General features: G+C 41.8%; 1 protein-coding gene across 4 annotated transcripts in view; it reads right to left on the minus strand.

Moving 5' to 3' along the window:
• Window positions 1-2123: 2123 nt before the first annotated feature.
• LOC113130553 (butyrophilin subfamily 2 member A2-like) overlaps window positions 2124-25541 on the minus strand; it is a 59239-nt gene continuing 35821 nt past the window's right edge. Inside the window, exons 5-8 of one of the 4 annotated variants that reach the window (XM_026307289.1) lie at window positions 8267-8399; window positions 4686-4778; window positions 3970-4036; window positions 2124-3081 (exon numbers count right to left, since the gene is read on the minus strand). In XM_026307289.1, the coding sequence (XP_026163074.1) occupies window positions 4017-4036; window positions 4686-4778; window positions 8267-8399 (246 nt within the window). In that variant the 3' untranslated portion in view covers window positions 2124-3081; window positions 3970-4016. Of the gene's footprint in view, window positions 4037-4070; window positions 4779-8266; window positions 8400-13360; window positions 13493-13584; window positions 13624-14208; window positions 14342-25541 lie in introns of those variants that run through there. The other 3 variants (XM_026307288.1, XM_026307287.1, XM_026307286.2) reach the window with 3 other exon arrangements.

Here is a 25541-nt window from a genome sequence, read left to right on the forward strand (position 1 = left end):
AAGGCAGCTTCCAGTTCAGCCAACACCATGAGACTTTCATTCAGGTATTTCACTCAGGACTGTGGACATTTCAGCAGCATTCCTCCTTTTTTCTGTTGAGCAGCCAAAAACCTAAACTCTCTTCATTGTGTATGTTTGTTGTTGTTGCTGCCTGATTGAAAACAGTTTACGATGAGTTGGATCCAAACAAAAGTCCCTTTTACTATTTTAAATTTCATCAGATTAGACAGATTAGAGGCATTTTAACTTCTGAGCTGCAGCCTGAAAGTTTTCTCTTAGTTTGGTCACTTTATAACTTGGATGTTGCTTTTGTTCTATTTTTCTTATTATCCTGCTTTGCTAACAAAATATTTATCACACATCCCAAACAGTCAAACATATTTTTCATTTAACATGAATCTGCATCAACATTAACAGGATTAAAAATCATAAAGTAAAATGATAAAACAGTAAAAACACAAACTGAGAATCAAACAATCTGTTTCAGCTGTTAAAGTCCTGAACCACATTAATGATCCTGTTAACTCTGAGTCTGTTTTGTGTCAAAGCTGCAGACACATAAACACATTTTATTGAGATGTAAATGAACAGTTCAGTGATAATCTGTTCTGCAGCATTAAAACACCATCACCTGCTTTAACGCCACATGAGCTTTAATAGGACATTAGCTGCATATACAGTATGTATCAGTTAAAATAAAGCTGCTTGTCATGTCTGTGTTATTCACAGCCTGTTTATTAATGAATATATATGAATATATATGCTGAGCTGCAGCAGTCACATGTCAGGACAAAACTGGGTCAGATCAGTTTCAGCTGAACTTAATGGATTTTACTGAATCTGTCTCCTGTATTTTCAGACCTGCTCTGCAGCCTGAACAGGTGGAACAATCACAGCAACAAACACTGTTTCCTTTTACATGTGAAACGTCCTTCAACATTTTGGTGTTTCAGCTTTGACAGAAATGTGTTTGCTGCAGCTGCAGACAACAGGAAGAGGAGCTGCTCTGTTTGAACAACATCAAGACAGAACAGAGAAAAGTCTGTGTGTGTTTAATAAGAATCAGAGCAGGGATGGAGAACAACGTCAAGGGCATGGAACAAGCTCCCACTTTACATTTCTGGGTCATGGGCCGTCACTGTGTTTGTGATGCAGAGAGTGACTGGTCTGTGTCTGAACACTGGACTGTTAAGAAACTTGGGCAGGAGTCAAATATGTCATAAAACAGGGTATCTGCAGGTTTCTAAGAGCTAGATTTAAGACTTTTTAAGACCTTTTTAATACCACGCTGAATGAAATTTAAGACCAATTTTGTAGAAATAAAATAAAACATCCCATAATACAACCAATTATTAATTATTAATTAATAATTGGTTGTTAATTATTAATATTTGTCTTATTCACACCGCATGTGGGTCTCCAAAGTTTCATACCCATTGTTCCGAGTTTTACTTTTTTTTGCACCGGACCTCGAACACGTTGCCACTAACTGGACTTAACCACGGCGCAAAATTAGGGTTTTGTAACCAATTGTCATTAAATTTACATTTACCCATGGCAAAAGACTAATGCTGAAACTTTCCCGCAGTTCACGCAGCTGCCGGAAAGCACGTGTTAAATAAACTCCCCTCAAACGCGTATTTTAGTTGGTTCCGCCTATTTCGTTCTGTGTAACAAATACGCAAAAGGCTTTCAAATTGATTTCAAGATGAAAATAAAATCTTCTTTATGGGGTCGGTTAGATTTCATTTTAAGACCTTTGAAACGCGAATTTAAGACATTTTAATGCTAATTAAGGCCTTAGTTTTATAATACGGAATTTAAGACTTTTTAAGGATCTGCGGACACCCTGTAAAAACACTAACCTGATTTAGACTTTTGGGTTAGACTGTATTTCTGTCTTTAAACCTAGGGTGACCAAGCGTCCTCTTTTGCCCGGACATGTCCACTTTTTACGTCCTGTGGGAGGCGAGTGCACCGTGTGCAAAGCCGGTACATATGTCTCGGGATCCAATAAAGGTGCTGGGGATCTGAAAGCCCACATGGACACCGAGAAACATACAAAAGCTGTGAGAGGTGAGAGTTCATCTGCAAAGTTGACAGAGTTTTTTTGTCAGACCAGGAAAAACAGAGGATGATGTAAATGCAGCAGAAGGTGCAATGGCTTTTCATACAGTGAAATATCACAACAGTTACAGGTCCATGGATTGCACCAGTACTTTGCTTAAAAGGACATTTCCTGATTCTGACATTGCAAAAAATGTTAGTAGTGCTCGCACCAAGACCGAAGCCATCGTCAATGGTGCTATAGCCCCCCACTCTGTTGACATCACTCATGAAGCACTCAAAGAAATCCAGTACAGACGGGAGTAACCACGGAGCAGTGAAAATATTCCCAGTCATAATCCAGTATTTTGACTGGAAGAAGGGTGGCGTGCAAACAAAATTGATTGAAGTTAAAGACACACCCAATGAGAGGCAGCAGAAACCATTGCAAAATATCTCACAGAAACCCTGGCAAAAAACAATCTGTCATGGCTGTCATTGTTCCCAAGCATTGAGAGGATGTTACAGATGTTTCCAGCTTTAAAGGCATATTTTCTGTCTCAGCAAAGGCCACCCATAGCACTCAAGAGTTTTTTTGAAAATGATTTTGCTGAAATCTACCTTTGGCACATGGACACACTCATGTCTGTGTTCCACACCCACATTCAAGAAATGGAACAGGAGAACATGTCCATTATGGAAGTGAAGAAGATATTAAACAATATACATACCATTCTTCTTCAATGCAAGAGCAACAACTTCATGTCCCTTAAAGTTAAGGCACTACTGGCACAGAAGCACAAAGATGGACTTGACAAAGGCTGTGACCAGTTCTGTGCAGATGTGCATGGCATGTACAGTGCATGTCTGGAGTATCTGGAGAAGTGGATGACTCCCATGGAAGAGTTCTCAACATTCATGTGGATGGATCTGAGTGAGCCACCAAACTGGAACGATGTGGAGGCATGCATCAATTACCTTGGAGAGAAGGGGGTGGCAGTTGATGATGTTAAGTGTTTTGACCAGGTCACCAATCTGAGGAAATTCACAGAAACGTGCAACCATGATGAGGAGTTCAGTGGCTGCAGGTACACCAGAAGTGGACCAAATATTTTGAAAAGGCAAAAATCATTGCATGTTACTCAGAGCTACTGACAATTGCACAGTTCGTCTTTGCACTTCCCTCTCACAATGCAAATGTTGAGAGGGTTTTTTCACTAATGCAGAGCCAGTGGACCAAGGAGAGGAACCAGCTCTCCATAGAGTCACTAAAGGGGATTCTACTAGTTCAGTACAACTTCAAAGACATGTCTTGCAAAGACTTTCATGCTTATTTGTTAAGCTATCGAAAACTGCTAGGAAAGATCAGCTCTACAGCAAAATATGGATGGGCTGACAAGGAGGATGAAGAAGAGAAGCAGGATGAAGAAGAAAACTAAAGATGAAAAGTCTAGATTCTTTTTGTTTAAGTTTTTTTGTCTTTGTGAGACTTCTGTTATTTATTTTATTACATTTAAGAGATATATTGTTGAAGCTGGAACAGAATAGTTCATATTTAGAACAATATTTAATTATTTATTTGAAGAGTCTAAGAGCTATTATTTTGTTATAAGTTTTTACAGATTTCATTTTATTACAGAGGTTAATTCTGCACCATTGAAGTATAATAGATAATGTTCATCAACCACCAAGAAGCTTGTCTGAACTTGTCTGGAGGCTGTGCCGATCGTCCTCTTTTTTGGAAATCAAAATATGGTCACCCTATTTAAACCTGAAACCAGGACGTCATTAAACACTCTGGGAAAGTGAGGGCTGGGCAACGTGTTCACATTTAAAAAAACATATTTTCATGTTTTTGGTCTAAAACTCAAACTCGAGCCCACAAAAATAAAAAAAACACAATAACACATTTACACCACCAACTTCAAGCCACAGGTCCAGTTTATAGACTGATCCAGGATAAATGTTTCTTAAACCACAGAACCTCTGCCTGTAACAGAAAGAAAACACAATCACACAAACATCTCAGCATTGTCAATAAAATTCAAGCTGCACAATCTCAGAATTTATTTATCATTGAATCTGTGAAGCTGATTTCCCCCTGCCCAAAGATCATTTCACAATTTTCTATTTATTATTTCTTTTTGTCAAATACTGGTTTGGAAATTAATTAAGATTTGTGTTTCTCAGTCTGTTTTTTTATTTGTTGCTGTTTTTCCCTCTGGTGTATATTTTCTGTTTCTCTGAGTTGATGCTTCTTCTTATTTGTAAATCACTTCCCAACATGGTTACGTTGGTTTGAGACTCTAAACTTCCTGTAGATGTGAATGTGAGTATAAGTGTTTGTCAGTTTAGTTTTAGTTGAGAGAAGATTCTTCCTTCTGCATTAAAGTGAAGGGACCAAAGGGAGAACATGGATGGAACTGAATGATATGTACATTTAAACCAAAACACACTGTGATAATGCAAGTCTACTACATTTATCTTTGATTTCATCAATTATGGACAATAGTCAGTGAATTTTATATGAGCCCATATATCAAGGCCTCAAGAATGTCAGGTCTCTAAAAATAAAACACATATGAGAATCATTTCTGTTCTGCTCATTATTAATAGGTCGATAAAATCATTCAACTTACGTTTCCTACATGTGATTACAAGGATAATAATGAGAAGAAGAAGAAGACCACCTGAAACCCCACCAACAATCCATCCAGTCGGAGTCTCTGGAACAGAAGAGACAAAGTCAGAGTCAGACTGTGAGGTCACATCATGTCCAGCAGGTTAAACATCAGTTTTCATACAGACGACAACTAAATGTGTGTGAGCTGCTAAAATGGAAAGTGCTGAGCAGATAAAAGCAGCAGTGGGATGAATGTGAGCAGGCACAGTGATGTTAGGACCAGTTTCCTCCTGCTGGGCTCCACAGCTCACAGCCTGGTTCTGGTTCTGGTCCCAGCAGTGAGGAGGCTCACGTTGGAGCAGGGTCCAGTTTCTGAGACGTGTTGTTCATCAGCAGGAAGGATGTTTGAATCCCCGTCCTGACACGTCCACTTCAGTCTGTTTACATCTGACTGTTGCTGCTGCGTCTGATCTGAAAACATGTGACCATCTGTCTCCAGCCCAGTTTCTACCCCCTGAGCCGTGGATCTGATGGACTCTGGGTTACAGTTCTGATGGACTCTGGTGGACTCTGGGTTACGGTTCTGACGGACTCTGGGTTACAGTTCTGATGGACTCTGATGGACTCTGGGTTACGGTTCTGACGGACTCTGGGTTACGGTTCTGACGGACTCTGGGTTACGGTTCTGACGGACTCTGGGTTACAGTTCTGATGGACTCTGATGGACTCTGGGTTACGGTTCTGACGGACTCTGGGTTACAGTTCTGATGGACTCTGATGGACTCTGGGTTACGGTTCTGATGGACTCTGGGTTACGGTTCTGACGGACTCTGGGTTACGGTTCTGACGGACTCTGATGGACTCTGGGTTACGGTTCTGATGGACTCTGGGTTACGGTTCTGACGGACTCTGGGTTACGGTTCTGACGGACTCTGATGGACCCTGGGTTACGGTTCTGACAGACTCTGGGTTACAGTTCTGATGGACTCTGATGGACCCTGGGTTACGGTTCTGACGGACTCTGGGTTACGGTTCTGACGGACACTGGGTTACAGTTCTGATGGACTCTGATGGACTCTGGGTTACGGTTCTGACGGACTCTGGGTTACAGTTCTGATGGACTCTGGGTTACAGTTCTGATGGACTCTGGGTTACGGTTCTGATGGACTCTGGGTTACAGTTCTGATGGACTCTGATGGACCCTGGGTTACGGTTCTGACGGACTCTGGGTTACGGTTCTGACGGACACTGGGTTACAGTTCTGATGGACTCTGATGGACTCTGGGTTACGGTTCTGACGGACTCTGGGTTACAGTTCTGATGGACTCTGGGTTACAGTTCTGATGGACTCTGATGGACTCTGGGTTACGGTTCTGACGGACTCTGGGTTACAGTTCTGATGGACTCTGGGTTACAGTTCTGATGGACCCTGGGTTACGGTTCTGACGGACTCTGGGTTACGGTTCTGATGGACTCTGATGGACCCTGGGTTACGGTTCTGACGGACTCTGGGTTACGGTTCTGACGGACACTGGGTTACAGTTCTGATGGACTCTGGGTTACGGTTCTGATGGACTCTGGGTTACAGTTCTGATGGACTCTGGGTTACAGTTCTGATGGACACTGGGTTACAGTTCTGATGGACTCTGGTGGACTCTGGGTTACGGTTCTGACGGACTCTGGGTTACAGTTCTGATGGACTCTGGGTTACGGTTCTGATGGACTCTGGGTTACAGTTCTGATGGACTCTGATGGACTCTGGGTTACGGTTCTGACGGACTCTGGGTTACAGTTCTGATGGACTCTGGGTTACGGTTCTGATGGACTCTGGGTTACGGTTCTGATGGACTCTGGGTTACAGTTCTGATGGACTCTGATGGACTCTGGGTTACAGTTCTGATGGACTCTGATGGACTCTGGGTTACGGTTCTGATGGACTCTGGGTTACGGTTCTGATGGACCCTGGGTTACGGTTCTGATGGACTCTGGGTTACGGCTTCTAACCACCTCTTAGTTTCAGCACAGTCGCTGTTTCAGCTGCTGCTAAAGAAAATATGACCAGTTGAACTAGTTTCTGTTTCACTGAGCACAAAGTCCAAATACTGTTCCAAGTAAAAGTCCTGCAGTCAAAGTATTACTGCAGTAAAAGTCCTTTAAAAGTATTTTATAAACCGCTGGGTAGCTGCCGTTAACTGCCTTATGTACTTCTAACTTGAAGTACTTTATATACCGCTGGGTAGCTGACGTTAACTACCTTATGTACTTCTAATTTGAAGTACTTTATATACCGCTGGGTAGCTGACGTTAACTGCCTTATGTACTTCTAACTTGAAGTACTTTATATACCGCTGGGTAGCTGACGTAAACTACCTTATGTACTTCTAAGTTGAAGTACTTTATGTACCGCTGGGTAGCTGACGTTAACTACCTTATATACTTCTAATTTGAAGTACTTTATATACCGCTGGGTAGCTGACGTTAACTGCCTTATGTACTTCTAACTTGAAGTACTTTATATACCGCTGGGTAGCTGACGTAAACTACCTTATGTACTTCTAAGTTGAAGTACTTTATATACCGCCGGGTAGCTGACGTTAACTGCCTTATGTACTTCTAACTTGAAGTACTTTATATACCGCCGGGTAGCTGACGTTAACTACCTTATATACTTCTAATTTGAAGTACTTTATATACCGCCGGGTAGCTGACGTAAACTGCCTTATGTACTTCTAATTTGAAGTACTTTATATACCGCCGGGTAGCTGACGTTAACTACCATATATACTTCTAATTTGAAGTACTTTATATACCGCCGGGTAGCTGACGTTAACTACCATATATACTTCTAATTTGAAGTACTTTATATACCGCCGGGTAGCTGACGTAAACTGCCTTATGTACTTCTAATTTGAAGTACTTCATATACCGCCGGGTAGCTGACGTAAACTGCCTTATGTACTTCTAATTTGAAGTACTTTATATACCGCCGGGTAGCTGACGTTAACTACCATATATACTTCTAATTTGAAGTACTTTATATACCGCCGGGTAGCTGACGTTAACTACCATATATACTTCTAATTTGAAGTACTTTATATACCGCCGGGTAGCTGACGTTAACTACCATATATACTTCTAATTTGAAGTACTTTATATACCGCCGGGTAGCTGACGTTAACTACCTTATATACTTCTAATTTGAAGTACTTTATATACCGCCGGGTAGCTGACGTTAACTACCTTATATACTTCTAATTTGAAGTACTTTATATACCGCCGGGTAGCTGACGTTAAATTATTTATCATCATCAGTTTTTAACTTTGGAGAAGTTTTGCAGAGCTCTGTAATGATCTGATGGAGATGCTCTGTGCTGCACTTTGTCAAATATCTCAGAATAACATATATCTCATGAAATAACATCACACAATGTTTCAATGTTATTCACATTACAGTTATCTAATCGCTGTTCAGGCTGAACATGTCGACATTTGGAGAAACTAACAATAAATGTAGGAATTCAGTGATTAGGTAACTATAATGTGAATAACATCGAAACATGACTATAAGTACAAAAATATGACTAAGAAGAAACTCACCAAATCCAGGCACCAAGGTCTCAGTATAAACCTGATGGTTGATCTCCTCCTGTGTGGCTACACAGCGATAGTGGTCGGTCTTGGTCACAGTAGTTTGGAGGATAATGTCGTAGCTGCCTCCTCTGTCTGTGACCTGAGGATCTTTAGCAGGAACCATGTTTCCACCACTGTCCTGCCACTGGAGCTGTGGTTTGGGAGAAGCTTCTTGAACCTCACACTGAAGCAGAGCCCAGTCCTTTGTCTGATTAAGTATTGTGACATATGGTTCTGGAGATGCAGCTGTGAACATAATAAAAACAACAACTTCGAAGATTACACATTAAATACGTAATTTTTGTTGACATAAATTCTGATTGTATATTTGAAAATCTGCCAAAAAACAGGGAACAGATTAACAATGAAAACATTATCACAGACACACAAACAGTGAAGACATTTGGACTCATCTGTGTGTCCCTCTTGTGTCATCAGGACTGAACTGTGTCAGTGAGACACACACTCAGTGGCCACTTTATTAGGTACACTTGTACAGTCTGATGCCATCCAGTCCAAGTGCTGTGACATGAAGTCGACTGTGATGAAGCCTGGAATGTTCAGCTGTTGACACTGTCACACACGTGTTCGTTCAGTGACGTGTTTCAGCACCGAGCTCAGAGTCATAGATGCTGCTGGACTGGACTGTGTCATATTCACAGGGGTTCCTAATATTCTGAGCCCTCGTGTGTGGAAACAGGGAGGACAGAAAAACAGAAACACCTGCTCATGTCTCACCATCTCAGTTCATCCTACACCCTGAACATCAGACACAGATGAAGCTCTGATCAAATGTTTGACATCAAATCCACCTGGAATGAGACCAGAGGTGAATCTACATCTCCACACCTGAGTCTTCATGAGTCTGTAAAGGGACATTCCACTGATTTTACACAGGAACATCAGTTTACTCTCATGAAGAGGACGCCTCAGTCTGCTGTCACAGTCTCATGATTTATTGCTGATAGTGGGAGTCAGGTTGTGTTATGTTGTGTGATGTTAGTTCATGATGTGTAACATGAATCTCACTCATGTCTCTAACATTCAGGACATATTGAGCCAGAGCTGGTTAAACTGTGGAGGATTCAGCTGATTCAGGTGATCATTGTTGTCTCTCTTCATAGTTGGACAACAGCTGGAGCTCCCATCCTACAACTCTACACTCTGACAGTTACATCAGTGTCTGCTCAGACCTTTGCTCCATCATCTCTCACAGCTTCAACTGGACTCTAGATTCTCTAACAGGCCAGTTTTGTCATTAGCACCTAGAAATGTTTCAGTAACTACAGGCTGAAGTTAATCTGCAGCCTCGTCCAGATGTTTTTCTGACTGACCACAGTTTAACTCATCTGAAACATCTGGACCAGTCACATCTGTAAATAAGCAGGAGTCTTTATCACTGTTTCATAGAAGCACTCACCAACAATGAGACTAATGTTGAAAATCCGTCGTCCTGTCTGAAGACGTGGAAAATCACAGGTGTAGTTTCCACTGTCAGTCACCTTTGTATTTCTGATAACTATGGAGGCGTTACCGAACTGCAGCTGATCAGGAAAATGAAAGACGCGTTGTTTGAACTGCTCATCTTGACCTGAATGATCTTTGTTGGAATGAACACCAGCAGCATACAGGAACACCTCCTTCTGACCATCTCTCTTCCAGTCAAAGAGTTTTTGGACAATGTCCTCCCTGGTGCTGAGGGAACAGGGTAAGATGGCGTCATCTCCTTCTTTCACCACCATCTTGATGACGTCTGGTCCTGAAGACAAAAACATGCATTAATCTGTGTGTTGATGTGCAGAGAAACCAGGTGAGAAACACTAATAACACACTGACATTCAAACTTCCCAGACATGAAGGTTCTTCTTATTTCTAAGATAATCTCTGTCTGTGCAGCCAGAAAACTAAAACCACACAAACAGGCACAAACAGGAAAAGCTGCTTGGCTGAAAAACTGCAGAGTCTGTGGGCGAGAAAGAGGAAACGGAACAAACATTTTTTTACAGCGGATTCACAAAATCATCTTATCGATTGTTTAAACTTTAGATCATGTTTAAAAAGTGCAATTGTACTAAATCTGCTCTATTTCTGTCTGTCTGGTGTGACAGTGTTTGATAATAAACTAAATGAACCTAAACCTAAAGTCAAACTCTCCCTGACTATGATTCAAATACCTAGAATAATAAAAATGTCGCTGTCAGTCTCCTTCTCTCAAAGCCTCAGGTTTGATCACTGACTCAGACCTTTTAAAGCTTTGACATGTTGAAAAGCTCCTTCAAAAGTCACGTGAACCAGCTCGAGACGTAACGAGGCCTCGCTGGCAGCGGTCACGTGATTTAGGGCTCGTTGAAGCGGCCCTTGTCTGAGCAGGAGCCGCCGCCCTGTCGGAACACACTACCTATCGAGATATGCTACTGTGCGACTCAGTCTGGTTCGGCTTTTCCACGCCTATAAATCCATGCTACCTTGCTGTGGAAACTGATTTGGCAAAGATTTTGGCTGGTGGTGAATATTATTGAAACTTTCTTATTCCTCACTTTGACCTGTAAACATGTAAGTATTTGTATGTACATACTGACTTTTCAGCAATAAAGACAACTAGCTGATATTAACGTGCAGCTCATCTTTAAACAAGCGTCTCGTTATAAATGCGTATGTTGCTGCACATTTTAAGACCATTTTAATTTAAAAGTTAAACACGTCATTAAAAACTGTGGGCTCTTCATTCTTTAGCCAATGCAGCTATTTGTTCCTTACTTTGTCTTGATTAAGCCGATCATATCTGTTACTGCTAAATGAGGAGAAACAAACTTAACTTTGTCTGATCAATTGACTCACAAATGTGTGTGTGTATTACCATAGAATTTAGCTCATTGTGGAGCCTTTTGTACTTCATGCCTTTTTATTGATTTGGTTTCAGGTGCAGTGTGATTCCTGTAATGGTTGGGCACATAATATCACAAAGACAGTAGTGCACCATATCTTTGTAAGAAATGTAATAAATAAATGTATATTATATATATATATATTATATACATTTATTTATCCATCCATCCATCCATCTTCTATACCCGCTTTTCCTGTTCAGGGTCACGGGGATCCGCTGGAGCCTATCCCAGCTCTCTCTCGGGTGGAAGGCAGGGGTACACCCTAGACAGGTCACCAGTCTGTCGCAGGGCCACATATAGACACACAAAGACAGACAACCTCACACACTACATTTATTTATTTATATATATTATATATATATATAAATAAATAAATGTACAGTTGTGCCAGATTCAGACTGTCTTCAAAGTTGTTTTCTTTTGTTTCCAAAGCTGGTCTGCTGTTCTGCTGTTGATTGACATATTTCCTATAAATAATTTTCAAAGACCATTAGACAGGTTTCATTAAGTCGTGAATATTTCATTGAGTCTTAAAACATGGTCCCAAAATTCTTACAGTTCAGATGGAGTGAGTGTTAGTTAAATATGAAGTGAAATTTGTGCTGGGAGCATAATTCGATAGGGTAAAATGGACTGTCAAATCATGCTACCCCTGCCCATTTAGTTCATATTACAGGGGCAGCATTTTTCCACAAAGCAGCAAGACTCCACAGAACCACTGCCGCCCTGCGCAGCTCTGCAAAGCCCCAGGAGGACGCTGTGATGAAACGAGTCCACCTGAGCTGTGGAGGCCGCTGCTGCCGGACTACTGGTCTGGTCAGTGGGATCCAGGTGACATCCCACCGTGTGGATGATCTGGACTTTCACCCGGAGCTAAATGCGCCACTAAACTGCGCAGCAGCCAAAGCAGCGCTGCGGCCCCACAGCCCTGCACGTCTCATTTCAATAAAAGCCCCTTCCAAAGAATAAAGACACTTCAGGACCAGTCTCAGTCTGACTCAGGACTTTTCTCACCGTTTCCAGCAGCAAACGTTGTTCCAGACCAGGTCAGGAGGCAGAGACACACGACAGCAAGAAGCTCCATAGTTGTCCAAGTCCTGTCAGCGTCAACAGCTCAGCATCATGAACCTGCAGCCGTGCAATTTTCAATTTATAGCTTTCTGCAAAAATCTGCAACACTTCCTGTACAGCTCACGCTTCAGCAGGTTCTGCCGCCCACATCCAGACTTCATCAGATCTGCACTGAGGCACCTGCTGCACTTCTTTGATTCCTCACAGTCACAACAACATCAATGTGCTGATGAATAATCAAAGGTTAAAATGCTGCAGAGACAGTGGGAAATATATTAGTCTGTATGAGTCAGTAACAACAAAGCTGTGAAGTCCATGGAGGAAGCAGACAGATCCAGGTTTACTGCAGCTGCTGCTTCTTCTTTCACAGTAAAATCAGTTTCTCTGACCAAAGTGTGAACAGACAGAAACATCCAGAACAGTCACAACAGACACTTGGACATTTTTCAGCTTTTATTCAAAGTGTTGGACAGAAACGATGAAGCTCTGGATGAAACCACATCATCAGTTACCAACACAAACACAAATGGACTTTCAGAGACGCACAGTTCAAATAAGCAAAAAACAAAAGAAGTCATACCTGCTAAATGCGCGTGACACACACACACACACACACACACACACACACACACACACACAGTCTCAGCCAGCTGGGACAGACGTTATTATCGTACTGTCCATGACGTTGATAAGAACAGAAATGGAAATGAGCCATCACAAACAGCACAAAGCTCCTTCTGACTTTAAACTTTGTTGGACTTAAATCTAAAACTGGCTGAAACAAGTGAGGACCTGCCAACATGTCCACACCAGGTTGGTCTGAAGCTGAAATTTATTCTCAAACACTGAAACTTCAGCAGCAACATTCACACAGATGAGGATCCTGATCAGGTCGATGATGGAGTAAGGAGGGACCCAGATCTTGATTCTATGACTCCGCAGGAGAAAAACAAAATTATATTAAAGAAAATCCCAAAAGACTTAAACAGATTTACAGGAAATAACAACAGACCAATGGTCTGAGCTGATAAACCTGATGTGACACAGATGTAATTATTTGATGTGTTATTGTCTGTTCATTGTGAATAAATAGATGCAATAAACTGACCTGTCTTTAGTCTGACTCTAATGACTGTGATGCTGCTTTACAAGCACCGTTACACCAGCGCCAGCGAGAAAACCAACCACAAGGGCCCCGATAACTGAACACACAACCACGACCTGCCTGTGAAATCTGGCACAGAAGAGACAAAGTCAGTGTCAGACCCTCAGGCTGGTGAAGCCAAACTTTCCAACAACTTTTAAATCATCAAAATCAGGACTCACCTCGGATGTTTTTCTCTGCTCTGTCTTTTAAAACAGGATCTAAAAGATAAAAAACAAGATGAAAATGTCAGATATTTGTGTGACATCGTGATGTGGACAGACATGTAATTCTGAGGAAAAACACTAAAACTTATTGCTCAGTATATTAGACAGTTTTTACCATCTGAAACTGAAATAAAGAGTCTCAGACGTCACAAAATGGCAGCAGATTCACAGATGAGACTGGTTTGTGTCAGTCCTGGATGGGATCTGTATCTGTACCACCAATGTTTCTGCACAGTCTCTGTCCTTCCTTCATGTGTCTGTACATTTGTCCTCATGTCAAACATCATGTGTCAGACATTTCCACAGGATGAACCTTCCTCCATCTGTCACTGGGTTTGTGTGTGTGAACTTTACTAAATTCTTCTCTCTGTGTGTGACTGATCAGACTGATGTCAGGACTGACTACAAACTCCATGTTCATCCATCACAGTTTTGGAAATTATGTCACAGGTATTAGAAATTTACACACAGTCACCTGACTGCACCAGGATGTTCAGCAGGTGTCACTTAAGGAACTTTGCAGAACATCCATGTCACCGTGGGCTGTTGAATATAAAATACAGATAAGAAGAAACTCACCAGTAACATGCACAAAGGTCTCAGCATGAACCTGATGGTTGATCTCCTCCTGTGTGGCTACACAGCGATAGTGGTCGGTCTTGGTCACAGTAGTTCGGAGGATAATGTCGTAGCTGCCTCCTCTGTCTGTGACCTGTGGATCTTCAGCAGGAACCATGTTTCCACCACTGTCCTGCCACTGGAGCTGTGGTTTGGGAGAAGCTCCTTGAACCTCACACTGAAGCAGAGCCCAGTCCTTTGTCTGATCAAGTATTTTAATATATGGCTTTGGAGATGCACCTGTGAACATAATAAAAACATGAATATCATGTGATTTAACCTGTAACACTGTTTGTTCTCTGATTGTATATGTGGAAAACAGGTGGAAACACAGGAAATAAGTTAAACAGAAAATAAAACATAATCTAAACAAAATTTCTCAGACATGTCTGATATGAACATATTTGAACCAGTTTTAAACAGGTCAGTAACTGTTCACCACTGCAAACACTGTTTCTGACTCACATCATGACACAGACACACAAACAGTGAAGACGTTTGGACTCGTCTGAAATTTCTGCTCAGTTTCAGCTGGAAATGAAATAGCTGAGGTATCCAGGGGAACACAGATGAGAATTTTGATGATGAGCATTTTTTTGTTTTTTTAATTTGAAGTGGTTCAACAGGTTATGGTTAATAACTTTAACCTTAAACAAAGCAGCAATACAAGGTTCATCTGTGGTCCAGGCAGCCAGGTTTAATGTGGGACTGAATGTTGATGTCATTCCTCCACTTCCTCCACAAACACAACATCAGGAATCAGTGTTGTAGAACCCAATGTTGGTAAAAGACATTAATCAGTGCATCATCAACAGAACTTTATACTTTGAAATGATCAAATATATTTTCCTGTAAAGATGATATCACTGTGGAACATGTTAGAGGTCACTCACTCATAATTCACTGAAATGAATCTGTAGTTTGTGCTTCTGTTCAGCTGTACTGCATTTTACTGAAGGCTGTTCCTGTTATTCAGACTGGTCTCACTCTGGTGGTTCTGGCAGAATGACCAAAGATGGTTCTCAGTTGTCACAAGTACATTTCCAACATATTTAAATCCAACTGTGAAGGTGTTTCTCTGGAAGCAGAAAACTGAACGGACAAAAAACAGGTTCAAACTGTCAGTAAGAGTTTTATCAAAGTGCTCACCAACAATGAGACTAATGTGGAAAATCAGTCGTCCTGTCTGAAGACGCGGAAAATCACAGCTGTAGTTTCCACTGTCAGTCATTGTTGTATTTCTGATAACTATGGAGGCGTCACCGAACTGCAGCTGATCAGGAAAATGAGAGACGCGTCATTTGAAGTGCTCATCTTGACCTGGATGACTGTTGATGTAATAAACACCAGCATCATACAGGAACACCTCCTTCTGACCATCTTTCCTCCAGTCAAAGAGTTTTTGGACAATGTTCTCCCTGGTGCTGAGGGAACAGGGTAAGATGGCGTCATCTCCTTCTTTCACCTTCACTGTGACGTCACCTGTTCCTGAAAGGAGGATCAGACTTTAGTCATTACATACATGTATATGTACACACACACACACACACACACACACACACTTATCAGCCACTTTATTAGGTACACCAATTCAATGCTTTGAAGTGTGTGCTGACCAATGACTGTAGACATCAATGGTAACGTTATGGGTGACGTCACACTGTATAGGTACGGTGGATTAGTTGTTAGCACTGTTAGCACCTCATAGCAAGAAGGTTCCTGGTTTGAAACCCATCAGGGGCCTTTCTGTGTGGAGTCTGCATGTTCTCCCTGTGCTTGTGTGGGTTTTCTCCAGGTCCTCTGGTTTCCTCCCACAGTCCAAAAACATGTATGTCAGGTTGATTGGTGACTCTAAATTGCCCATAGGAGTGAGTGTGAGTGTGTGAGGTTGTTGGTCTCTATGTGGCCCTGTGATGGACTGGGGACCTGTCCAGGGTGGACCCTGCCTTTCACCCAAAGAGAGCTGGGATAGGCTCCAGAAGATCCCTGGGACCCTGGTTAGGAATAAGGGGGTCTAGATGATGGATGGATGGAAACACTTTGACTTGATGTCAAAGTGTTTTTAAAGAAAAATGAATAAAGTGTCCCCCTGCATCAGTCAACAGGGCCAGGCTCAGTTCGTAGCAGTAGCAGAGAGTAGTAGCATCCCTGCAGTGGCACTTCTGGACGTCACTGCATTGTGGCCCTAGTTAGCAGCACCAGGACTGGCAGCCAGAGATGCTTAAATGTATACTGGACTAAAACATAAATAAATAAATAGAAACATAACACTGATTGTAAAATAGTACTGAACAAAAAAAACACAAACAAAAAAACTATTCATTGAACATTAATTATTAATATTATAATTATATTCATATACATTTATAATATATATCATATATATAATTATAATGTAATACATTTTATTTATTATAATATATAATGTGACTATATATAATAATCATAATTATTATTATTACATGTTCATTATTATATGACTCTTCAAATGTTGAGGAGGTTCACTGTGTCTGTGCTAACGTTACTATCGATTAGAAGGAATCAGCTGCTAACTTGATGTCCAGCTAACTAGCTTAGCTACCGACACTAAACTCCGTCCTGGTCCGTAGTTTCTTACCCTGATTATTTCCAGAAGCTCCAGTCCAGAACAGGAGACAGATGAAGGCCAGAGACTCCAGAGTCCTCAGACAAACCATGGTGGTCTCGGTAATTAGCGATAAACACAGAGTTAGCCATTAGCTGCTAAAGCTAATGTTGGTACCGACGGTGTCACAAATAAACAGACGCTGTCAGCTCTGACATTAACACGATACAAACACTAATTTATTTAGAGTCTAACGAAACGTCAGGAAGAAGCTCCATAGTTGTCCAAGTCCTGTCAGCATCACTTCCTGTACAGCTCCTTCACAATAAAACCTGCACATATGTCCACTCGGACTCTGCACAGAAACTGGTCAGACTGTAGGTGCCAGTCCTCCCCAGCAGGATCTGGTCTCCACACTAACATTTCACCTGCAGCTGTGTCTGATACAAACTACAGGGCCTCAGACAGACACATGTTTACTGCACAGCTTCACCTGTTCATGCACAGATGTCTATAGTCCTCCTGACCTGGACTTTATCCACACAAACCAAACCTGGTCCCTGCTGTTTCTGCAGAATCCAAACTAAACAGAAACGAGCTGCTCATTTAGAAGCATCTTATTTTACCCACAGACTCCAAAGATACACTATTTTTTAACCATGTCACCAAAAATATTCTACTGCCACAGAAACTGTCAACAGACAACAGACCAGTCTGTTCCTCCTGACCCTCACCTGAGTCTAACCACAACCACCACACGGGGGCGCCACATCATCATTAATGGAGAGAAACTGGTCCTGATGGGGGACCTGATTTGGACACAAATCCTGCAGCTCCACCTGCCAGTCTGAGCTGCCTCTCACCTTCCTCTGAAATAAAAACTGGTTCTACCTCCAAAGGCAGCTTCCAGTTCAGCCAACACCATGAGACTTTCATTCAGGTATTTCACTCAGGACTGTGGACATTTCAGCAGCATTCCTCCTTTTTTCTGTTGAGCAGCCAAAAACCTAAACTCTTTTCATTGTGTATGTTTGTTGTTGTTGCTGCCTGATTGGAAACAGTTTACGATGAGTTGGATCCAAACAAAAGTCCCTTTTCCCTCCTTTGTGTCCCAGTCCTGTCCACATCAGATACAAAGAAAAAAGCTTTATTTATGGTTCGTTAGATTCATCATTAGATGTGTTCATGGACAGCTCCTTTACAGTGATGGTGGATTTGACTGTAACTACAAATGTGTTTTGACTTTTAGGCCTAGAAATGATTTAAAGCTGCAACAACTGATGTTTTCTGTGACTTAGAGACAACAGACTCAGCAGCTCATCGATTCTGATCAGACAAAAACTACAGACATAACAATCCTTCAATAGAAACTGAGGGAGAAATGTTAGAAACAGGAGGATCCATACAGAACAGATACATAACAACATGGAGGAAGCAGACAGATCCAGGTTTCCTGCAGCTGCTGCTTCTTCTTTCAGAGTAAAATCAGTTTCTCTGACCAAAGTGTGAACAGACAGAAACATCCAGAACAGTCACAACAGACACTTGGACATTTTTCAGCTTTTATTCAAAGTGTTGGACAGAAACGATGAAGCTCTGGATGAAACCACATCATCAGTTACCAACACAAACACAAATGGACTTTCAGAGACGCACAGTTCAAATATCACAGTCAGCAACAGTTTCAGTTCCCCCTGGATCTGTACCCGACACACTCTGGTTTAGCAGCTTCACCAATAAACAGAAGCTCTGCATGCTGCCCACAAATAATGTCAATAACACACATATGGACATAAAAAATAAGGCCCAGTATTTTGGACTTTAGCTGCAAAACCTTCACATTCATTTCCAGCAGAACAGCAGGTTTGAGTTCAGTGACGTCTGATGTGTTTGTCAATGCCCACGTCTGGTTCAGAGAACAGCTACAAGCAGTGAGGTCAGATCTGATCAATGGAAGATTTTATATCACATTTTCATTCACAGTTTTCTTCTCATTCAATTAAAAAACAATGAGTTAATGTAAAGTTGCAGCTCTGACCACTGGGATCAGTCTGAGTTTCAGTTTGTTGCTCAACAGAAGGAAATGTACAGTTTTTAAAAAGTGACAAATCAACAACTTTTCTACAGTTTAATCTTATTTTAAGGACAATAACAGTTCTCTGTATTCAGGCCTCAGTCAAGTCACTCATCTGTCTCCACTTTATCCAAAACGATGCTGTTTAAACTTCAGCTGCTGTAAGTTTTACTATTTTAAATTTCATCAGATGAGACAGATTAGAGACAGTTTAACTTCTGAGCTGTAGCCTGAAAGTTTCCCTCAGGTCTCTCCTGATTTTTGTCGAAGCCCCTTCAAATAAAATCAGTTTGAGCTATTTAAACATTTATTATTAGGGAGTTTTCTCTCAGTTTGGTCACTTTATAACTTGGATGTTGCTTTTGTTCTATTTTTCTCTCATTATCCTGCTTTGCTAACAAAATATTTATCACACATCCCAAACAGTCAAACGTATTTTTCATTTAACATGAATCTGCATCAACATTAACAGGATTAAAAATCATAAAGTAAAATGATAAAACAGTAAAAACACAAACTGAGAATCAAACAATCTGTTCAGCTGTTAAAGTCCTGAACCACATTAATGATCCTGTTGACTCTGAGTCTGTTTTGTGTCAAAGCTGCAGCACAGTGAAAATATTTCCATCACATCTCAGACACATAAACACATTTTATTGAGATGTAAATGAACAGTTCAGTGATAATCTGTTCTGCAGCATTAAAACACCATCACCTGCTTTAACGCCACATGAGCTTTAATAGGACATTAGCTGAATATACAGTATGTATCAGTTAAAATAAAGCTGCTTGTCATGTCTGTGTTATTCACAGCCTGTTTATTAATGAATATATATGAATATATATGCTGAGCTGCAGCAGTCACATGTCAGGACAAAACTGGGTCAGATCAGTTTCAGCTGAACTTAATGGATTTTACTGAATCTGTCTCCTGTATTTTCAGACCTGCTCTGCAGCCTGAACAGGTGGAACAATCACAGCAACAAACACTGTTTCCTTTTACATGTGAAACGTCCTTCAACATTTTGGTGTTTCAGCTTTGACAGAAATGTGTTTGCTGCAGCTGCAGACAACAGGAAGAGGAGCTGCTCTGTTTGAACAACATCAAGACAGAACAGAGAAAAGTCTGTGTGTGTTTAATAAGAATCAGAGCAGGGATGGAGAGCAACGTAAAGGGCATGGAACAAGCTCCCACTTTACATTTCTGGGTCATGGGCCGTCACTGTGTTTGTGATGCAGAGAGTCACTGGTCTGTGTCTGAACACTGGACTCTTAAGAAAGTTGGGCAGGAGTCAAATGTGTCATGAAAACACAAACCCTGACCTGGACTTTTGGTTTAGACTCTGTCTTTTTTCTGTCTTTAACCTGAAACCAGGACTTCACTTCATTTTGAAAAAAACAAAACAAAACAAAACATATTTTCATGTTTTTTGGTGTAAAACTCCAACTCAATCCCACAAAAATAAAAAAACACAATAACACACATACACCACCAACTTCAAGCCACAGGTCCAGCTGGCAGGCTCATGCTGATCCAGTAAATGTTTCTTAAACCACAGAACCTCTGCCTGTAACAGAAAGAAAACAATCACAGAAACATCACAGCTTTATCAATGACATTCAAGCTGCACAATCAGAATTTATTTATCATTCCACAAATAAATGTTACATGTTAGATGATAAAATACCTGTTGAGAAAAAATACTGACATTTCAAATAAACAACCAGGATAATAGATGTTGATGGTCAATAGATTTATCTTGGATCTTCTTCTCCTCTGGGCTGCTCCCTTCAGGGGTCTCCACAGCCAATCATCCTCCTCCATTTAACCCTATCCTCTGTATCCTCCTCACCCACACCAACTATCCTCATGTCCTCCTTCACTACATCCAAGAACCTCCTCTTTGGTCTTCCTCTAGACCTCCTTCCTGGCAGCTCTAACCTCAGCATCCTTTTACCAATGTATTCACTGTCCCTCCTCTGAACATGTCCAAACCATCTCAATCTGGCTTCCCTGGCTTTTTCTCCAAACCATCTAACATGAGCTGTCCCTCTGATGTCCTCATTCCTGATCCTATCCATCCTCGTCACTCCCAGAGAGAACCTCAACATCTTCAGCTCTGCTACCTCCAGCTCTGCCTCCTGTCTTTGTCTCAGTGCCACTGTCTCTAAACCAGACAACATTGCTGGTCTCACCACTGTCTTGTCCACCTTTCCTTTCATTCTTGCTGACACTCTTTTGTCACACATCACACCTGACACTTTCCTCCACCTGTTCCAACCTGCTTGCACACGTCTCTTCACTTCTTTTCCACACTCTCTGTTGCTCTGTTGCTACTTCACCTTACGCTGCATCTCCCTGTACTCCTGTCTGTTCTCTTCTGTCCTCTCAGTGTCCCACTTCTTCTTAGCTAACCTTTTCCTCTTAACACACTCGTGAACTTCCTCATTCCACCACCAAGTCTCCTTATCTGCTTTCCTCTTTCCAGATGACACACCAAGTCCCCTCCTACCTGTCTCCCTGATCACTTTAGCTGTAGCTGTCCAGTCATCTGGAAGAACCTCCTGACCTCCCAGAGCCTGTTTCAGTTCCTCCCTGAAAGCCACACAACACTCTTCCTTTTTCAACTTAAACCACTTGGTCCTCTGCTCTGCCCTTGTCCTCTTCATCTTCCTCACCACCAGTCATCCTACACACCACCATCCTATGCTGTCTGGCTACACTCTCTCCAGCCACTACTTTGCAGTCACTGATCTCTTTCAGGTTGGAACGTCTGCACAAGATGTAATCAACTTGTGTGCTCCTGCCTCCTCTTATATGTCGCCCTATGCTCCTCCCTGTTCTGGAAAAATGTGTTCACTACAGCCATTTCCATCCTTTTTGAGAAGTCTACCACCATCTGTCCTTATGCATTCCTGTCCTGCATACCAAACTTACCCATCACTTCCTCGTCACCTCTGTTTCCCTCACCAACATGTACGGTGGCCGACAAGGGCAAACGCACGGCAAGAGAGAAACGCTGCAAGAAAGAAAACACAACGGAAGTGCGCCAGGCCGATAGGGGGACCCTGAACTGAGGGGTACTATGAACAAAGAACTTTTACAGAGGCGAGAGAGACACATGTAGTGACATAAGTCACGTCTCATTTTGGAGGCTGCGTAATGACGCAGGTTATAGTTTTGAATTGCAACAGAATGAGCGTCCTCTGATGATTGTTCTCATGTGCTAATATGTGCTAACAATGTTCTATTACATTTATTTACTTGATCAAAAATGTCATACAACGTTGGGGGGGGCAGCGTTTCTCTCTTGCAGCGTTTCTCTCTTGCAGCGTTTCTCTCTTGCAGCGCGTTTGCCCTTGTCGGCCACCGTAAACATGTCTGTTGAAGTCTGCCCCAATCACCGCTCTCTCACCACTAGGGGTAACCCTGGATCACCTCATCCATCTCCCTCCAGAATTTCTCCTTCTCTTCTAACTCTCATCCAACCTGTGGGGCAGAACCACTGACAACATTCAACATCACACCTTCAACTTCCACCTTCAGACATCCTCTCTGACACTCTCTTCACCTCCAGAACATTCCTAGCAAATCAACAGATTTATCTTGGATCAAATATTAATAGAGCACTTATGAAGAGTCTAAACATCACACTGATAAAAAGATTATATTGTGCTGTCTGCTATTATGAATGTTCATACAAAACAATATTTAAACTCACCATTACACCTGATGCAACCTCTGGCTCCAAGCACTGAGAAAACAACACCAACAACAAATAGAGTCCCAATAACTGCACCCACAACCCAAACAGTGGGGAAACCTGGAAGAGAAGGAACAAAGTCAGTGTCAGACTCGGAGTGTGAGGTCACATCATGTCCAGGAGGTTAAACAGCTGCTGAAAATATGACCAGTTGAACTAGTTTCTGTTTCACTGAGCACAAAGTCCAAATACTGCTCCAAGTAAAAGTACTGCATTCACAGTGTTACTGCAGTAAAAGTCCAAAAGTACAACCATAATTAATCAATATAATTTAAATGATCTCAAATTTAATAACTGCTGTAACAACTGAATTTCCCCTTGGGGATTAATAAAGTACTTCTTCTTTTTATATACTTCTGATTTGAAGTACTTTACATACCGCTGGGTAGCTGACGTTAACTACCTTATATACTTCTAATTTGAAGTACTTTATATACCGCTGGGTAGCTGACATTAACTACCTTATGTACTTCTAATTTGAAGTACTTTATATACCGCTGGGTAGCTGACGTCAACTACCTTATATACTTCTAATTTGAAGTACTTTATGTACCGCTGGGTAGCTGACGTTAACTACCTTATATACTTCTAATTTGAAGTACTTTATATACCGCTGGGTAGCTGACGTTAACTACCTTATATACTTCTAATTTGAAGTACTTTATATACCGCTGGGTAGCTGACGTTAACTACCTTATATACTTCTAATTTGAAGTACTTTTATATACCGCTGGGTAGCTGACGTAAACTACCTTATATACTTCTAATTTGAAGTACTTTATATACCGCTGGGTAGCTGACGTAAACTACCTTATATACTTCTAATTTGAAGTACTTTATATACCGCTGGGTAGCTGACGTTCATGAAGCTCTGTCTCTGTCTCATCTGTCTAATTACAGCTGATACAAACTGACTCAGTCTCAGGACGTTTTGGAGACACTTTCATTCTTTGTTTCTTTCCACCTGTGGAACAAAAATGTGTCTGATTCGAAGGATTTCAGCCTCTAAATCGGCCTCGTGGGCTGTTTTCATGTCTGTCCTCAGGATCAGGCTGCACCAGCTCTTCCTCCATCTGTCACTGGGTTTGTGTGTGTGAACTTTACTAAATTCTTCTCTCTGTGTGTGACTGATCAGACTGATGTCAGGACTGACTACAAACTCCACTTCTTCCTGTTGTTTCCCTCCACAGCCTCATTCTTCCTCTTCTCTCTGTAGATTCATCAAGTGGAGTCTCAGAGCCTCAGTACGACTCAGACTCAGCCTGAAACATTTTCAACCTGCACATGTTTTCATCCACTTTGTTCTGGGGTCAGGATGAATACATGTCTTAATATGCTTGATACCTCTGGCTTCTCTGACTCGGTGATGTCCTGAATGTTAGAGACATGAGTGAGATTCATGTTACACATCATGAACTAACATCACACACATAACACAACCTGACTCCCACTATCAGCAATAAATCATGAGACTGTGACAGCAGACTGAGGCGTCCTCTTCATGAGCAGTAAACTGATGTTCCGTGTAAAATCAGTGGAATGTCCCTTTACAGACTCATGAAGACTCAGGTGTGGAGATGTAGATTCACCTCTGGTCTCATTCCAGGTGGATTTGATGTCAAACATTGATCAGAGCTTCATCTGTATCTGATGTTCAGGGTGTAGGATGAACTGAGATGGTGAGACATGAATCGGTGTTTCTGTTTTTCTGTCCTCCCTGTTTCCACACACGAGGGCTCAGAATATGGAACCCCTGTGAATATGACACAGTCCAGTCCAGCAGCATCGTGACTCTGAGCTCGGTGCTGAAACACGTCACTGAACGAACACGTGTGTGACAGTGTCAACAGCTGAACATTCCAGGCTTCATCACAGTCGACTTCATGTCACAGCACTTGGACTGGATGGCATCAGACTGTACAGGTGTACCTAATAAAGTGGCCACTGAGTGTGTGTCTCACTGACACAGTTCAGTCCTGATGACACAAAAGGGGACACACACTGTTAAAGAGCCATGTTTGATATTTTCCACCAGATTTTCCTGTTGGTTTAGTGTCAGAAAATATTGTGGACGTCTCAGACGACAGATTTCATGTGATTTCATTTGCAGCTGATTTTTGTGGCAGAAGAAACTGAGCAGAAATTTCAGACGAGTCCAAACGTCTTCACTGTTTGTGTGTCTGTGTCATGATGTGAGTCAGAAACAGTGTTGCAGTGGTGAACAGTTACTGACCTGTTGGTCCAAGTCAGGAGTATTTGACATATGTGTCCTGTCAAACAGCTGGGACGTGCAGCCGACGTTTCTATGGAGCTTTTCTGTTTCTGTCTGTTCCTCTGTGTTTTTCTCTTAAACTCACTGTGACTCACATTTACAAGCAGAGAAGATGAACAACAAAACTTACAGTACTATTTCATTTGTAATCATGTGACTGTTCTTAACAACGTATTACTTCTATTATATCCACAGGTGCAGCTCCAAAACCATCAATCACGACACTCGGTGAAACACATGAAGGCGTGCTGCTTCAGTGTGAGGTTCAAGGAGCTTCTCCCAAACCACAGCTCCAGTGGCAGGACAGTGGTGGAAACATGGTTCCTGCTAAAGATCCACAGGTCACAGACAGAGGAGGCAGCTACGACATTATCCTCCAAACTACTGTGACCAAGACCGACCACTATCGCTGTGTAGCCACACAGGAGGAGATCAACCATCAGGTTTATGCTGAGACATATGTACCTGTCCATGGTGAGTTTTATTGTTACAGAGTTTATGCTACACCTGGTGGATGGGACTATTTATTTCTTTCCTGTTGCCTGAAGGTGCCTTTTTACAAAAATGTCTAAAGTTTATGTGGTATGGTGCACCGCCACC

Source organism: Mastacembelus armatus, chromosome 5, assembly GCF_900324485.2.
Source record: "Mastacembelus armatus chromosome 5, fMasArm1.2, whole genome shotgun sequence".
NCBI classification, from domain to species: Eukaryota; Metazoa; Chordata; class Actinopteri; order Synbranchiformes; family Mastacembelidae; genus Mastacembelus; species Mastacembelus armatus.